The following is an 18439-nucleotide window of genomic DNA, read 5'->3' as shown; positions in this document are numbered from 1 at the left end:
GGTATATTTTATTTTCAGGCAAAAGAAGGATTGGATTTTACATTGATTATTTATGGATGTAAAGATATTGCAGCAGTATTAATAGCACTAGTTTTTACAGCAGTCTTTGTGGTAGAAGCACCCATAGTAGCTGCAGCTGCAGAAGCAGTAGTATTTGTATGCATAACAAAAGAAGTGACATAGCAGCCATGACAGCAGTAGCAGAAGCACTGACTGAAGTAGCATCTGCAGTAATAGAAGTCATAGCATTAGTTAATAACAGTAATAACAGCAGCAGTAATACCGGGAGCAGCAGTAGTTATAATAGAAATAGTAGCACCAGTAACAATAGTATGAGGAACAGCACAAACAATAGTAGAAGCAGCAGTAGTAATAACCGCAGCAACAGCAGCAGCAGCAGTGATAGCAGTAGGAGCAGCAGTAGTGACAACAGTAGTAGCATGAGTAATATCAGTGGGAGCAGCAGTATTAATAACAGTAGTGACAACAGCAGTAATAAGAGGAGCCATGGTAGTAACAGTTGGAGCAGCACTTGTGATAACAGTAATAGCAGCTGTAATATCAGTAGGAGCAGCAGTATTGAAAACAGTAGTAGCAGCAGCAATAATAACAGTGGAAACAGCAGCAGTATAACAGTAATTGTAGTAGTGGTAATAACAATAGCAACAACAGCAGTAATAACAGAAGTAGCAGCAACAGTGGGCTAATAACAGTAGGAGCCGCAGCAGTAATTATAGTAGGAGCAGCAGGAGTCAATTTTTGTTGTAGCTGAGGAGTAGCATTTCCCTGTAGAGACAGTGTGGTGGTGGTGGTGGTGGTGTCCACCTTCATGGATGGTTTGCCTCTTTGTGTCTCTGTGGGAGTTGTTCCAACATGAATTTAACTTCTATATTGTTTCCATGGGGATCTCACATCCAACTGTGTCCTGTAAAAGTGTCTAATTAGTTAATGAAGTGCAACACCCAACCAGAGAGAGAAAGACAGACAGAGAGAGAGAGTAAGGAGAAATTTGGCCTGTAAACACATTTATTCAATTTGTCCCCTTCTTTTTTCTCTCGCTCCATCCTTCTTCTCCTCTACTCTCCCCCTCCTTCTCAGTAATCACTTCTGCTGTAATCAATTAGTAGGATGAGGAGCAGCAGAGGGAACAGGTGCAGATAAATGTTAATGAATTCCACTGTGGCCATCGCCATAGTAACACTGGCTGAATATTTAAACTGCTCATTGGCCCAATGACTTATGCCATAGCTGATGAAGGGATACACACATGATCAGAGAGAGAGAGATAGAGAGATTTGGATTTTTTACACCGCCTTTATTTATCGCTGGTTTACAGTTGCACAAATACAACGATGATCACCAAATGAAAAATACTGCATTAAAAACAAAAGTTTTTTTTTCTCCATGTTAATCAAATAGAATAAATATACACACACTACATGAGAAAGTCACTGAAAACAAGGGTTTCTTCTTTTACAGAACACAAAATGTCGTTAAAGCACCAGAGCTGCTGAAACAAAAGAAAATCATTGTTTGCTTTGTAGAAGTTAAAATCGATCAGCAGTCTTCCTCCACCTTCCCCTTCCTGCTCATGTATACTGCCATCTTTGCTGTTCCTAAAACAAAATTTAAAAACTGGCACTTTTCTTTATGATGGCGAGTGTAATTAAAACCAAAAATAAAAACCTGCTGATTAAAATTCTCTCCACACATGGTAAAAACAGTTTTTAAAAACAGAGAAAAAGTTAAAAGCCTCTGACAGTCATAAAAGCAGTTAAACACAGTCTCTCTTATGTGGCAAAATGGGCAACTGTCTCTGACTGCAGCATTCAAAACCAAAACAAAAGAGTTGCAGGCGACGATGCCATGGAGGATCCTCCATTTGAGATCTGCATGCCTCCTAGATAAGGGAGGCTTGTAGATTGATCTCCAGGCTGGTGTGACATCTGGGGACAGTCCCAGATGTCTCCTCTATGGTGTGTCTGTCTGTCCATTCAGTCTGTTTCTGTTCACTGTCTTTACCATGAGTCTATAAACTGTTTTTCCGGAGGCGGACTCCAGGGAGACAGGCAGCACTGACAGGGGGCCACCGAGCTCCTCCAGGTCTGGGAGCAGACAGATGTGTGGGAAAGGGTCCTCATGGTCCGGGGTCAGCTGGCCTGCATGGTAGTCCTCCAGCATTGAGCACTGGTGTCTGCTCAGTTTGTGTTTCCAGTGCTGGAGGAGCTGTTCTGTCAGTCTGGCTGACCTGATGTTTAACTTGGCCACCAGACGTTGGGTCTCCTCCAGCCTCGGTCCGGCCAGCTCCACCACCTGACCCAGTGTCAGGACCCCGGTCTCCTCCAGCCTTCCAGACAGGTAGCCCCAGGTAGACTCCTCTAGCTTGGTCCCATACAGGACAGGTTCCTGCAGGAGCCAGCCTCCTCCTCTCTCTTCTTCTGCAGCAGGTTGTAGACTTTGAAAACACTCTGATAAAAACCAGGCAGAGATGTCTTCCTCATGACACTGGTGTTCATTAAAAACCAACTAAAACTAAGGCCTAGGCTATTAAAATGGAGCAGAAGGCACCAGGCTAATGGTCTCCACAGAATGTCCTCTGACCCCGTTAGTAGCCTCTGTATGAATTGGAGACGGAAAGCAGCTCCCCGACTGGCCAGATGAATAAGGCCCTGCCCTCCCTCTTCCTTCCAACAGCAGAAAGAGGATGCTCTGTGGGACCCAGTGCATCCCACCCCCCCCCCCACCCCCCCAAAAAAATCAACTAAAAGCCTTTGTACCTCTGTCAGGAGAGAGGCTGGAGGATCAACACAGGCTAGTCGGTGCTACATGGAGGACGAGACCAGGTTATTAATAACTAGTATGCGACCTCTGTTGGACATCTTATGTGAGAGCCAATTCCACCTACAGAGGTGCCCACTTACCTTCTCTACCACATCATCCCAGTTTTTCTTTTTGTGGGTCTCGTCCATCAGAAAAAACCTGAGGTAATGTAGCCCTCCCTTCCTCCAGATGAGGCCACCAGGCAGCCGGAGATGATCCCGCAGCCTCTCTCCAACCATCAGAGCCTCGCTCTTCACCTAGTTTACCTTTGAAAAAGAGAGAAACCCAAAGTCACGTACAGTATCAGTTAAAAAGTCAACATCTTTAACTCTTCAACTCTTTGTGTGTTTAAAAGTACAATGAGATCATCTGCGTAGGTCAACAATTTAAAAGATACAGGGCACTGGGGGAAATTCACACCTTTAAGGTTCTTTCTTAACTTGTGGAGCAGAGGCTCAAAGGCCAGAGTGCACAAAATACCTGAGAGAGAACAGCCCTGCCTCACCCCTCTCTGGACACCGAATGGGGCACTCAGTCCACCATTTATCTTCAGGACACTGGAGACATCACCACAGAGAACCGGGATCATGGCTATAAAACCAGGGTTGAAGCCAAAGGCAGCCAGAGTCTGCCACATGTACTGGTGTTCAACCCGGTCAAAAGCCTTTTCCTGGTCTATGAAAATGAGACCAGTGTCTACAGCCAAAGAACTAGAGAGGTCCAAAATGTCTCTGATTAGAGTGACGTTGTCACTAATAAGCCTGTTGGGCACGTAGTAGGTCTGGTCAGGGTGAATGATGGACGACATCACCTCCCTTAATCTCAGGGCTAGAGCTTTGGACAGGATTTTGTAATCCGTGCAGCAGGGACACCAGCCTCCAGTTTCTGATGTCCTGGACATCTCCCTTCTTCGGCAGCAGGGTGATGACGGCCCTCCTGCAACTCTGAGGCAGTTTCCACTTCCTCATGCTCTCACTATATACTTCTAGTAGGTCTGACCCTAGGACGGACCAGAAAGCACTGTAGAAGTCAGCAGGAAGGCTATGTCTATCCCCGGAGCTCTGCCATTCTGGAGGCTCCCTGCGGCCTTCGTGATCTCCTCAAATCTAAGGTCAGCTGCCAGCAGGGAGTTGTCCTCCTCACTCACCTGAGGGAGATCTCTATAGAAGGTGCTGTGCACATCTGGATTACTTGGTCACTCACTCTTATAGAGGTTTCTGTTGAAACCGGCAGCATGCTTTTCTGATCTCAGACGAGTCTGAGACTTCGGAGCAGCTACCCGTTTGTAAAGAGTGAATGATCTTCCTTTGTCTGTTCTTTTTGTCCAACCCAAAGAAAAACCGGGAGGGAGCATTCATCTGGGAGAAGTTCATGAACCTTGACCTGACCAGAGCCCCTTGTGCTGAAATGCCCTACAGGTTGGCTATGGCTGATATTTTGGAGTTGAGGGAGTCCAAATGCCCTCGATTTCCTGTAGAAGATGCCAGAAGCTGGAGAGCTTCTACCTGACTCTCCAGATCTTCCATTTTCCAGGCTAGGTCTCTTGTGACGCCACGAGTGAACTGCTGGCACAACTGGCAGACCTGGGTCTTACCAAAGTCCCACCACTGCTGGAGGCAGGAGAAGGCAGACTTGCTCTCTCTGTAGGAAGACCAAAAAGCATTAAAAGCCATTCTAAAAGCCTGGTTATTGAAAAGGCCTGTGTTAAAATGCCAATAGGCGCTATTAAAACATACATTCTTGATAAAAATTTAGCAGGAGACAAGGGAATGGTCAGATAAACCCACAGGCTGGATAAAACACCTTTTAAAAATATTAAAATGGTGTTTAAAACAATAAAGGCAGTCCAGTCTGGTTAATGATAAAGAGTTTCCCCTTGAATGAATCCAGGTGTATTGTCTAGAGTTGCTGTTTAAAACCCTCCACAGGTCAGATAGCTCATGTTCTTCTATGAGCCTTCTGAGCTTGTGGGAAGAAGCTGGGTGTGGTTCTGAGTGATTTCTGTCCAGGGTAGGTCTGTGGTGCGATTAAAATCACCTCCTAAAAACACAAAATCCTCAGAGCCACAGTCTTTTACAGTTTTTGTTAAAGCGTTCTCTTCTTCTTCAGTTTCTTTTCCTTTTTGGCATTTACTTTAGACTGTGTAGTCTGGCTTTTTTGTTAAAGTGTTTAAAAACAGCATCCTCTCCACCCCATTCGTGGTGGCACAGACGTTTAAAGACACTAAAACAACATTTTCATATTTGGCTTTTATTTTTAAAAGCACACCTGGAATTATTTTCTCTACTTCACACTTTAAAGGTAAAAAGTTTTTTGAGAATAAAATTCCCACCCCTCGGCTCAGACTGGACTCATGGCTTAAAACCACCTTCCTGTTAAATGCCCTCTTCCAGTCTGCCTCCATGTCCTCCGTGCTGTGCGTTTCTTTAATAACCTTTTAATGATACCGTGAACTCATCATCTGACAGCTCCTCATCCACTATTGATATTTCTCAGAAATGTTCACAAGTCTTTTTTTGCAAGTCCAAGTCAAGTCTCAAGTTTTTGGTCACGAGTCCAAGTCAAGTCTCAAGTCTTTGTGGGGTGAGACTTGGTAAAGTCTCAAGTCTTTGGTCACGAGTCCAAGTCAAGTCTCAAGTCTCTAAAAAATAAATATCCCATGTCGCTTCTTGTTTTAATGAGCCTTCTATCATCTGCTGCTATTCGGTCTACTAAGAATACTGCACAGCTATATCTAAGAAATTCAAAGCATCTACTGTATTACTATCCCTCCTTTATCTATTAGCATAAAGTATCAGTGCTGATTAGTTGTTTGTTATATGATCACTTTAAACAGGGTACTGTAATGAATTATGAAGTAAACACACAATGAATGATTTCCTTTAAAGGAGACTGTATTCTTCCAACATGAACATACAGTTACATTATATCTTGCCCCCTATTGTGCAGGCTCAGTTGGACCATAATAAGAATAAAAATAGAGAAAATGTTACACCTCACCCAGTCAAAAACATTGTAGACATTGTAGGAACGTCAATGAATAACGTTACCCAATAAACGTCATGTTAACGCCGCTCCATGCAAATAAGTGTGACAAGCTAACTAACATTCACTCTTCTATTCAAATATTCAGTTACAAAGCTGGTAGCAAGCTAAGTTAAACATAGCTGATGCTGAGCTAAACATGTTTGCTAACTGTCCATATGCACTAATGTGACTGACCTATCCGGGTGAGTTTTCAGGTGCCTGATAAAATTTGGTGTGGCTGATCCAGCGTCCTTAATCTTGGTACCGCAGACTTTGCAGTCAGCGTTTCTTTTGTTGGTGCCGTCTTGTTTGAAGTTTTTATAACCAAACGTAATTACAAACGGCTGCGGGTGTGTCGGTCGCCATAGTGTCATCTGAGGTAGTATTGCGTGGGGCCGCGAGCCACGCACCCGATGCGTAATATAGTTACCATGGTTACCATGTCAAAAAGGAGGGAATGACATTAAGCTCGTTAATATGTTAATACGCCAAAAAAAGGGAAAAGAAAGGAAAAAAGAAAACATAATGATTGTTCACGAGTCCCAAAACACAAGTCCGAGTTGAGTCTGAAGTCTCTCTGTGACTCTGCGACTTAAGTGTAACTCGAGTCCAAGTCGCAAACTCAAGTCCCCATCTCTGATATTTCTTCACTCATTTCAGTTATCGTGTTTTCATTCTGTTTGTTTACACCTCTTTTGGGATTATTTTGCCTCAGTGACTTCTTACTATCTGTTATCAGAGTAATGTTCTCATTACCTGAGCATCCGGGGGGGTCACTACTCGTGGGAGAAGCCTCGACCACCGGCTCCCCGGCAACAGCCGGAGGCGGGGGGTCACTCCCAGGGGTGGGGCTTGTGGACAAGCAAGCCAGGCAGTTGCTTGGAGCTCCCGGCCACTAGGGGGGCCCCGGCCACTTTTTTACAATGATTATTGATAGGCCTGGGCCTTCAGGGACCTCTGTTGGTCCCTGGACCTCACTTTGAGAACCACTCATCTATTTTTTCAGTATTCATCTCAAAAGTCCCAGAAATTGTGCATTTATGTGTGCAAAAAACAAATTATTGCGGCATGCACGGATGGGGTGGGGGCCCCAGGGATCTTTGCTTGGAGCCCCGAGAGACCCTAGCGACGCCACTGCAACTCTGTAAAGTAGAAATAATTTGGTGAAAAACAAGAAAAACTGAAAACGTGCAGCGCTCTCAGCTCTCAACCTCCATTCACTCAGACAGAGAGAGAGAAAGAGAGAGAGAGAGAGAGAGAGAGTGTCTCTCTGTGTGTATGCGTGTGTATCTGCATGTGTGTATCTGTGTGTGTGTGCATATCTGACTGTGCATATCTGCCTGTGTGTGTGTGTGTGTGTGTGTGTGTGTGTGTGTGTGTGTGTGTTAATATGACACCAACAACAGATGTGTGAATGTGTGTTGGTGTCTGTACATGTACATGTCTGTACATGTGTAAGTGGCAGCTGGGTTCTGAGCTGTGTGTGTTTTATTTAAAATGACAATCAATTTCAATTTGTGCTACTGGAAGCCTTACCAGGGCAATAGAAAAATACCATTTTTCTGATTGGCTGGTGTGTCTACTATCACATCAAATGTGATACAAACAGTAATGTTTACATTCACTATTTATCACCAACATTGTATATCCTTGAGGCCTAATAAATGAGTTAAATACATTTCCATCCTTGTAAAACGTTTGCAAAGCTGCTTGCATGCAGAGTTCTCTTAGTTTGCACACATATATACTAACAAAACAGGAAACGATTCTTAAAAACACCAAATTACAGCTACCACTGGTCAAAAACTTCATCATTTTTGGACCCATACAAAATGAGTAGAGCCCTCGCTGACTAAGCCATCCCGGCTAGTTTCTGAATTCACTGTTTTGCAGCATGTCATAAAATATATTCATAGTCAAGTCATAACTTTGAAACAAATATGACTCTATATATACACTAGAGCATTGTTTCCCAACCTTTTTCAGCCACGGCACATATTTTACATTAGAAAAATCACAAGGCACACCACCAAACAAAAATGTCACAAAAACTATATTTATTGAAATATTATGAAAATCTAGTGTCACACCTCATGATTTCTCACAGCACACTTATGTGCCAGGCCCAGTGGTTGGGAAACACTGCACTAGAAATTAGATTAGACCCAATTATTTTTTCAAATGCACTAACTGATTTCGCTATGGTGCCCCCAAATTTCTAAACTTCCTCCAACCTCAATGCTGATCATTCAGTACAATTAATTTGTTATTTCCATTATTTTTTTTATAACTCCAGTTCCAAAAATGTTGGTAGGCTGTGTAAAATGTGAATAAAACAATGTTTACCAACAAAGGTTTTACAAAGTGTTCCCAAGCCCATGTAGTAATATCATTTATAATCATGTGCTCACAAAGTGGCGAATTTCACCCCATCCTTGCTTGGGATGGGGCCTTTCGAGAATGCCCCTTTCATTCCCAATCATGATACTATGACCTGTTACTAATGACCCTGTTTTCCTGTGGAATTTTCCAAACAGGTGTTTTTGGAGCATTTCACAACTTTCTCAGTTTTTAGTTGCTCCTGTCCCAACTACTTTGAAAGGTGTTACTGGAATCAAATTCAGAAAAAGCAGATATTTACGAAAATCAAGTAAGCTGTTGTCTGTGTACTGTTTGCAATTGAGTGTATGTCAAAAAGGATTAGCAAATTATCCCATTCGGTTTTATTGTTTTACTAATACGTGATGAGACAAAAAAGAGAAAGAGTTAGAGAGAGGTAGCTACAACACACACAGAGAGAAAGCTTTTTTTTTTACTTTCTAACTCATTAATCTTCATTTGTTAATGTTGAACACACCTATCACACACACACACACACACACACACACACACACGTACCAGGTCAGCAAAATGGTTGATAGCAGGTGCCTCACAGAGTGGAGCACACCAGGGGCTAAGTAAACATCTGTTGTGTGAATCTGTGTGTGTGTGTGTGTGTGTGTGTGTGTGTGTGTGTGTGTGTGTCAGAGGTGGGTTGTTAACATGCAAATAAAGCAATTAAAATTCATACAACACACACCCAAACACTCACACACACATATACACACTCATCTGAACAGAAACAGAAACTAGATGGGTCCCTCTGCTGATTGCTGGTCAGATACACACTTACTGCTCACTGTGAGGAAAATAGAGACACACATGAATGTCTGGAATCTTTGTGATGCCTGGTAATAACAGATGTTTAAAGTTATCCTCATCATGAGCATTTGTGCCTGCATTTTTATCCAACCTTTTTTTTTTTTTTTAAAAAAAAAAGCTAAACTGATTGTTATTCCTAAATCCCTAGGTAGCATGGCCATGGTGTCATTGTAAAGATTATACTACAGTGTCAGCATTGGTTTTTCTTAGTCCAAAACATATCAGTTAAATTGATGAGGATTTAAAAATAAATAGATGGTTTCATATTAGAACTGAACTCTTAAGTAAACACTAGGGATGAGCGAGTACACCACTATCTGTATCTGTATCTGTTAAACTATCTAAATTATCTGTATCCGTATCTGTACTCGGAGTGGGGGGGGCCTAAACCGGAAGTGGGTGTGGTAGTAAATCGGAAATTGGAAATGGGTGGGACTTAAATCGGTACACTATTTTAAGTCTGAAATTGATATACAATAAAAATATTAATATAGGTTACTTTGTGTGTTCAGCTATATGTGTGCATGTGTGTAAGTGGTCTGTAAGACTGTTTATTTTTTAATGATCTGTGTAAACTTGGTGATTCGTGCAAACATCCAGTGATGGCAAACAGGGAAATAATATGTCAGCCTTGTTCGCTGTATTCTTCTCAAAAGCACCGCATTCAGTACGAGCAGAGTTTTCCAACTGACTTTATATCACCAGCCAAACTAAGAGCAAGCAGACGGTATAAAAAAAAAAAACAAAAACAAAAAAACAACCGACCAGAGTGGAGGCAGTGACCGACGCGACACGAGCCGTTTTCAGCTCTGTCTTGTCAAATGCACCGCGTACGTTACGAAACAAGTCATGAGAACAGAGCAGAGCGTGAAGACAGTCAGTTACCCAATGAAGATTTTCCTTCAGCACGAGCACGGATATTGACGAGTTTTACTTGTATCATGCTCGTACTCGTCAAAAATGCTTTATCCGTACCGGATACTCGTCTGAAACAAGTATCTGGCTCAACCCTAGTAAACACCAAGACACTAGACAGTAGAGTGCAATGCCCAACAGCTCTAGCCAACTCACTCTCACTCGCAGCTTGTCATAAGCAGATGCTTGATCAGAACCCTTTGGCACTGGGTACCTCTTAAGCATAATTTTTCAGTATGCCGGGTAGATTTGGCCACATTTTGTGTCTCTCTTGGTGTGGGGGGTCCTACAGTATTTATCCAAGGGGCCTTTTTTTGAGCTTGCCCAGGAGCCCTTTCTCTCATAATCCATCCAGACCCTCAGGAAGAGGATACTTCGCAGCTTGATTAGTTGTCTCTTAGTGTGTTATTGTTATTTCATTTTTTTTTTTAATTTCAGAGCATCAAGGTGTCATGGCAGCCTCCTCCACACAGCACCCAGAATGGCATCATCACTGCTTATAAGATCAAATACAGGAAGACCGGTCGCCGTGGAGACCAAGAGGCAATCGAACCCAACAATTTCTGGTACCTGTTCACGGGTGAGGCTCTGCAGGTTTTTTTATTCTTATTATATTTTGTTGGAATTTCATAGTTCAGGTTATTTACATTACTTTAAAATGAAGTCAGTAATTTCCTAAAACAGCTGGACACTGTAGTTTGTATCAAATCTTACTCCAACAGGAGCAAATAGTGTATTTATTCTGATTATTTAATGAAGGTTCAAATAGAGAGAAGAGCAGATTCAAATCCTTAGACTATGTGTGTGTGCGTGTGTGTGGTGCCATTGGCTATTATTTCAATTTGAGGTGTTCAGGATTTGAATGAAACTGATCTTGTTTTTCATTACTTTCAACTGATGGTTATCTTCATCTATTTGTCTGCACAGAATTACATTCCCCAGTGGCAGGTGTTTGTGTTTGTGTTCAATCTGATCTGCTCTGTGCAAGCCTGGCTGTCAGCAAAATAATCACTCCTTTTTACTGTCTAAGAATAAGAAACTGAATTTCATTAAATGTAATACAACATTGCAGATTCATTAAAAGCACAACACATTAAGCCATCCAATCAACGAGTTCAAGATAAAATAAGATTATCCTTTATTAATCACAATTACAATTAATCTGGGAAGAGATCTCAGGACTGCTTTGTAGGTGGTTGATAAGTGGTGTCTTAGACCACCTCCTCTGTTCAGTGGTCTTTCCAATTTGACATGGATGACTTCTTTGACTGCTCTTTCAAACCATCAGTCTTGAGTTTTCTAGATACTCCTGCAATGTAAGGGATGACAATGTTGTTCCATTTATTGTCCTTTCTGTTCTGTGTCTTTTTGAGCTCTTGATGAAGGCCCAGTTTGGTGAGCCACATGTTCTGAGTGCTTCCCTTGTGTGTTTCTGCTCCTTGTCCCTGTCTTCTGTCCTTGTGGGCATGTTCTGAGCTCGATGTTGTAGGGTTCTGATAATCCCCGCCTTGTGCTCCAGAGGGTGGTGAGAATCAAAGAGCAAATATTGATCGGTGTGCATGGTTTTTCTGTACACTTCAATGTTGAGACTCCTGTCCTCTTCAGTGTGCACTGCAGAATCCAAAAAGGCCAGGCTGTCTCCTTCGACATCCTCCAGAGTGAACTTGATGTTCCTGTCTACTGTATTGATGTGATCCATGAAAGCTTCCACTTCCTGTGTTCTAATTTTGACCCAGGTGTCATCCACATACCTAAACCAATGGCTGGGGGGGAGTTCCTGTGAAGGAGATCAGGGCTTTGGTCTTTACTTCCTCCATATAGAGATTGGCTACTATAGGAGAGACTGGTGACCGCATGGCACAGCCATGCCTCTGTGTGTAGAAACCCTGGTTGTACTAGAAATAGGTGGTTGTCAGGCAGAGGTCTAGCAGGGCACATATGTGATTAGAGGTGAGCTTGGTTCTGTTGGAGAGAGTGCTGTCCTGTACCAGTCATTTCCTTACAGTCTTCACAACTTCCAGGATGGGGATGCATGTGAAGAGTGAGGTGACATCCTAAGATACCATGGTTTCATCTGAGTCCAGTTTTAAATTTGCCACTTTGTTGACAAAATCCTGAGAGTTTCTGATGTGGTGTGGAGTGTTGCCAACCAAAGGAGCTAGGATGTTTGCTAGGTGTTTGGCAATGTTGTAGATGACTGACTTGATGCTGCTGCTGATGGGTCTGAGTGGGGCTTCTTCCTTGTGTATCTTGGGGAGTCCATAAATGCAAGGAGTGGCTTCCCCGGGGTACAGACAGCAATGCAGTGGTCTGTCAATGGCTTTGTCCTTTTCCAGTAGTTGTAACCAGTTGATTACCTTCTTCTTATTGCTGCTAGTAGGATCTCGCTTCAGTGTCTCATAAGTGACTGTGTCACTGAGTAGACTGGTCACCTTGGCATGGTAGTCAGCTGTGTTTAGCACCACTGTGCATCTTCCTTTATCGGCTGGCAAGATGGCGATGTTCCAGTCTCTCTGTAGTGATGTCAGTGCCTTCCTGTCTTGGAAGGAGAGCTTGGAAGGTGGTGCTTTGGCACTGAACAGGGCAGCTGATACTTTGAACCTGAGTTGTTCCACCTGTGTGTTCCACTTGTTGTTCCTGATGGCTGATTCTGTGGCTGTGATGAGATCCACCACTGGTATCTGTTCAGGTGTGACTGAAAAATTCAGTCCCTTGGCTAAGACATCCTTCTCTGGTTGGGTGAACAGTCTGTCAGACAAGTTTGTTACCCACTTCTCAGGAATTTCAAGCTGTGTTGTGTTGTCATCCTTTCTTCTCCAGGTTAGTTTTTGTTGTGTGGAAATTGCTATGTTGCGGCTGTAATTTTTGAAATTTCTGTGTATGTCTTTCGTTGCCCTTGTTTTGCTGTGATGTCTGCGCCTTATACAAAAACTTGGAAACTTCCTTCAGGATTTCACTTGATACATGTGTAGATCTCTCGAGCATCTGGTTGATCTCAGCTTTACGTGTGTCGATGGTGAAGTGAATCTGTCTCACTCTCTTGCTGAGCAGTTGCTACTGAGCATTTTTGAGAATACTATCAGCTCAGTGTCCTTTCACAGTGGAACCCAGGTGTAAGCTGTTGGGAATGATCCTGTGTTGTCAGCATCTCAAATTGAAATGCAGATGGTTCCTGTAGTTCGCAGGTTTTCTGGTTGTCCTTTCTTACTCCCATACCAGTCGAAGGATGTTCATCCCAAAGCGCATAGCAGTATGTCTGTGAAGATTCTCATTCATCCTCTGCCTCTGACAACTACCTATTTCCAGTACAACCAGGGTTTCTACAGACAGAGGCATGGCACAGGTCATCAGTCTCTCCTATAGTGGCCAATCTCTATGAGGAAGAAATAGAACCCGTATTGTTTGGAGGACATTTGAACAGTCCTAGCAGGAGTGGACCCACACTTTCACACTGCACGAGTTTCAACTCTGGGCCAGGTGACGGAGCTGATAGGACATAGACGTTTTTACGAAGCAGGTTTTCATTTGAGATGTTAAGTACACTTGCCTGCAGAAGTACAAGTGTCAGTTACTGAATGTTGTTTTAGGACAGGCAAACATGGTGGTGTATGTAAACCGGAGGAGGAAGGTGGAGGAAGCGCTGAATGTAGATGTGGTTCCTTTTTTTGTGAAAATGCTGAAGTCCAGACTGTTGGTAGAATTCAGTTTTCACAGAGCTGCTCAGGACCTGGACAGTTTTCAGGTGATATGGGGTTATGGGGGGGTGCTCTGCTCTGTAACAGAGGGAAAATTACTTTTTGTGCTGATGTAACCCAAAACATCTGTGAATGTTTGATTCATGTCATGTACAATGGCTTTATACAGTCAACATAAAGATAAATAAATGTTGGTTAAAAATCAAAATCTCTCTCTTGCTCTGTCAGGTCTAGAGAAGGGTAGTCAGTACAGTTTCCAGGTAGCAGCCATGACAGCGAATGGTACAGGCCCAGCCAGTGACTGGTACACCACTGAGACGCCAGAGAACGACTTGGATGGTAAGAACAGAAAGAAATTGAGAGAGAGAGAGAGAGAGAGAGAGAGTTTGCGTGTGCGTGTGTGTGCATCTGTTTGTGCATGCGTGTGATCGCAGTGATCTGTTCAGCAGTACTTAAATACCTCCAATGTCCCAACACACACATAAATATTCAACTAGTTAAGGGCTGAGATGGATTGACAAAGTAAAGATGTGACTCAAGGGACAAGAGATGGGAGGTCAGAAGAACGAGGCTGATGTGGACTAGAGAGGAAAAGATAAAAAAGGAAGGGAAAGATTTTGGACAAGATACTGTTAGAGCGTAAAATTGAATAAATGCATTTCCATGAAATGTGCTGGAGATCATCAAATGAGACAACTAATGAGAGATATGAAAAAACATATGTACAAGTAACGGAAGAAAATACTACTTAAACTCTGCTGTTTACTTGCTTTTTCTTTTTTAGCACCATGCCAACACGTAATAAAACAGAGTACAGTAGATAGATGAATTCCCATAAGGCTTTCCCAACTTTGCTTTTGCTTTCAAGTGGAAAAGAAACACATTCTTCCTTGTTTCTTTTACTTATAATATAAATGATGACTGCAGAAGCTGCACCACCAAACTATTTGGTGTGTAGGCTATTTAACATATGACAAATCCCTGGAAATTGTTGCTGTTGTCATAAAGCACAATATAAAGACACCATCCTCAAGACAACATTTTTTAGGTTTTATTTCAAACAGAAAAGTTGTCTCTTCATTTTTTCAAACATCAGACAGTTCAGTTGGTGTTTAATGAACATTGAAGTCTCACCAGGCTACCGTTCAAAAACTGAGAAAAAAAATATATACATATAGTTGCTGAAGCACCTCCATCATTTGGCCCTAAATTGAAGGTCCTGTGACTGTTAGAAATTTCATGAATTGTAATTAAGGGAGACAGTTTTGCAAAAGTTAGAAAGAAATAAACATCTGGAAATGATTACCTGAGAAAGATGTTCTTTTCACTGGAGAAAGTAAAAATGAAAGAATGTAAAAGAAATGAATGGATAGAGATAAAAATAAATAAGTACATAAAAAGCAACCAATTAACTGCCTGGCAGCTCTTGGGGTTTGGTCACAAGAAGAATATTAGAAAAGATGACCTCAGGCTAAAGTTCAGGATGAGGATGTCCCAGTGAGCAGGAAGCTGCTGAGATTAAAAAAAAAAAAAAAATCCATGCTAACTATGTTTCCAGGCTGGGACAGAGGGAGACGGAAATCTCATTTCAATGGATTATCACTCAATAAGTTATATGAGGTGTCCCCCCCCCCCGAGGACTAAGAGCACATTAATCTGATCTAATCTGATGCTCAGGAAAAACACAGTGTCAGGCCTTGTTAGGGCTTAATACACAGCTAACAGGGTTAGCATCTGTTAGCTCAAGTGCTTTAAGTATCTACCACAGTTGCTGCTAACAGGCTTAGCTTTAAAACTGCTGCTGGTGGAGGCTGAGGCCTGTAGCCAGGGCTGCGGAAATACTGAGGTCTGAGGTCCACCACCTCCTGCTGTCTTCTCCTTTGATGTGATATTCCATTGTTTGTGTTCTTACAGAAAGTCAGGTGCCCGACCAGCCCAGCTCTCTGCACGTCAGGCCACTGCCCAATAGCATCATCATGTCCTGGACGCCACCCCTCAGCCCAATCATCCTAGTTCGAGGTTACATCATTGGCTACGGAGTTGGAAGTCCCTATGCCGAGACCGTCCGAGTGGACAGCAAGCAAAGATACTACTCCATTGAAAACCTAGGTGAAAATGTGCTTCCACTACAGAAATACTGTATCTAGTCTGTCTGCTAGGAGAAGACTGCTAACTTCAAACAAGAAAAATTCAACATGTCTTCATACCTAAATGACTGAATAGGCTGATTGCCAATGACTCCTAAAATTACATATATGATCCTTCCTGAAATGACATATATGACCATTGGAAGGTACCAGAGACAGGCATACCAGACCTTGGTTGTCATGTTGTGAAACAGTCAAAGTTTGCTTAGTTGAGGTCAAACTAGATCTTTGTCGTACCAGACACATGCTTAACATTTTGAAAAAAGTTACCTTAGGTTTATGTACCAAAACTAATTTGTTAGGTTTAGAAAAATATGATGCTTTTGATTAAAATAAATACATTACTGTTACATACATGACCTAACTTAAGTATGTTATCTATGTCAAAATAAGTCAACAATGAATTTCGGTTTCACACAGGACACAAACAGCGGTCTCCTGGGTGAAAGTCCTGTGTTTGACCCATCCATCCGCCTCACCTCCTCCCTATGTGGACTTTCTTGACCTTTGTGCTACATAACTTGACTTCCTCCTTTGCTTCCATCATAATGACTATGAAAATAGAAACTGCTTTTCTGGTGAGGATGGACTAGAAAAACTAAACCATCCACAACAGTTTGATTGACAGTTCAGACAAGAGTTATTTCCAAAATCACATTACAGAAACATTTAAATGTTATATTAGTGTAAATAAAATGGTATATTTACCATGCGCTGCACTCCTGAATAAAGACTCTGTAGGTCAAAATTCTCTACTGCTGAACTGTAATATAAAAAAGCAGGAAAGCGCACTGTTGTTAACATCTGTCCGCCATCATGTTTTTCAGAGCTACACATTTTACAAATATGTTACAAAGCAGTAAGTATACAGACTGCTCACCTGTACTGCCACAGGGTCCCAGTGCCACTGGCAAAAGGTATCTTAGCTGCTAGGTGAACATGGCTGTCAACAGCAACTCGACTTAAGCCAAAACATGTTCAGTGACTGACTGCTTACCTGCAAACACACACAAGCACAATAACACACTGCTGTTAACATGCTCCTGTCCAGTATCACGTTACAGCACTGCACTACAGTGTGGGGATTCTGTTTACATACTCCTGATAGAAGATCTCATTAAACAGTACACTCCCCTTGTGGCAAATGTTGATAATGACACTTAGTCGACTTTTCTTTCTAAATGCACTATGCCAGTGTGCAGAAACTGGAGCACAATACATATCTATAACTAAGCAATACCATGAAGCCAAAGTGTAAGTCTGCATGTTGAAGTGTCCGTGGGTAAGACACTGGAACCCTAAATTTCTCCTCATGGCTGTGCCATTTGTGTATGAGTGTGCATGTGAATGGCTATCGCTTCTGATGAGCAGCTGGCACCTTGCATGGTAGCTTCTGCCACCAGGGAATGAGTGTGTCAATAGGTGAATGCTCGCTTGTGTAGTTAAACACTTTGAGTTGGTAACACTGAAAAGTGCTATATAACATGCAATCCATTTACCATGACCAATAATTTTGGAGGGAAATTTTGATTCCAGTGTATGTTAGCCTGTCAACACAAGGCACAACAGACAGATAATAAAATATTTATTATGTTGTCTGCAGTATTTGTCAAATGAGATATGAACATATGGTCATAGTAAAGTCAAAGTAAATCAGTGCTGACCTTTCTTACAGTTTTCCCCACCTACTTTACTGTCCTAACATTTAAATAAATATGTCTTGTAGGAGCACATAGAAGGGGAAAGAAATAGTATAATACAATATAAAGTAATATAATATACTAAATTATCTCAAGTTACATCTTAAAATGACCATGTATTATGTTGTATTTGCTGAATATTCTTTAAAATGACTCTTTATGCTTCTGTCTGTCTCCCTGTCTCTCAGAGCCAAGCTCGCACTATGTGATTTCTCTAAAGGCGTTCAATAATGCTGGAGAGGGAGTTCCTCTGTATGAGAGCGCTGTCACACGATCTCTGACAGGTATGATTATACACAAGTCACTGATAATATTGACACACGTGATATGTTGCAGATATACTGTACTGGGGATAGCAAAAACATTAATACTTTAATACATACTTTTATTAATCACACAACACAACATGCACATGCCATGCTTCGGTGAAATTGTTCTTCCGCATTTAACGCACCCTGGTAAGTCTTTCCTCCACGGCAGACCAGGAGCAGTGGGCTGCCAGCCGACAGCGGCACCCAGGGACCCAGTTCCTTCTTGTCACCATTCGGGCAGGTGGTGATCTTCTTGCATGTTTTTAGTGGGGTTTTTTATGGAGGATACCCCAGGTGAACACAGGGAGAACATGCAAACTCCACACAGAAAGACCCCTTTCCTTGAGATAAAGGGCAGCAGGCGCGGAAAGGCATGGTGGAGAACACGCCCCCAGTGCCCACAGTGCACCAGGCAGGAATCAAACCCGGGACCTTCTAGCTGTGAGGCGACAGTGTTACCAATGTGCCACCTTAGTAGAAATAGTACTAGTAGTACTCACAGTGGCAGAATTAACTAAACTAATTGACTAAAACTAAATTTAAAAATTGAAACCAGGTGAAGTCAGTTAACGGAAATAAAATAAAAATGAGACTTAAAAAATAAATAATTAAATAAACTAAAC

At 42.2% G+C, this 18439-nt stretch overlaps 1 protein-coding gene across 8 annotated transcripts in view; it reads left to right on the top strand.

The window, feature by feature from the left end:
- The window catches only part of dcc (DCC netrin 1 receptor), a 388720-nt gene that overhangs the window by 223143 nt on the left and 147138 nt on the right, over positions 1-18439 (top strand). For all 8 annotated transcript variants that reach the window (XR_013079191.1, XM_076757427.1, XM_076757429.1 and 5 more), the window contains exons 13-16: positions 10402-10543; positions 13887-13997; positions 15573-15767; positions 17694-17789. Coding sequence is in view for 7 of the 8 variants with exons in the window: in XM_076757427.1 (XP_076613542.1) it covers positions 10402-10543; positions 13887-13997; positions 15573-15767; positions 17694-17789 (544 nt within the window). In the remaining variant the exon portion in view is untranslated. The remainder of the gene's footprint in view (positions 1-10401; positions 10544-13886; positions 13998-15572; positions 15768-17693; positions 17790-18439) is intronic.

The sequence above is a fragment of the Chaetodon auriga genome, chromosome 19 (genome assembly GCF_051107435.1).
Source record: "Chaetodon auriga isolate fChaAug3 chromosome 19, fChaAug3.hap1, whole genome shotgun sequence".
Lineage (NCBI taxonomy): Eukaryota > Metazoa > Chordata > Actinopteri > Chaetodontiformes > Chaetodontidae > Chaetodon > Chaetodon auriga.
Note: the sequence above shows the minus strand (reverse complement) of the source record. Positions and strands in the feature narration are given on the sequence as shown.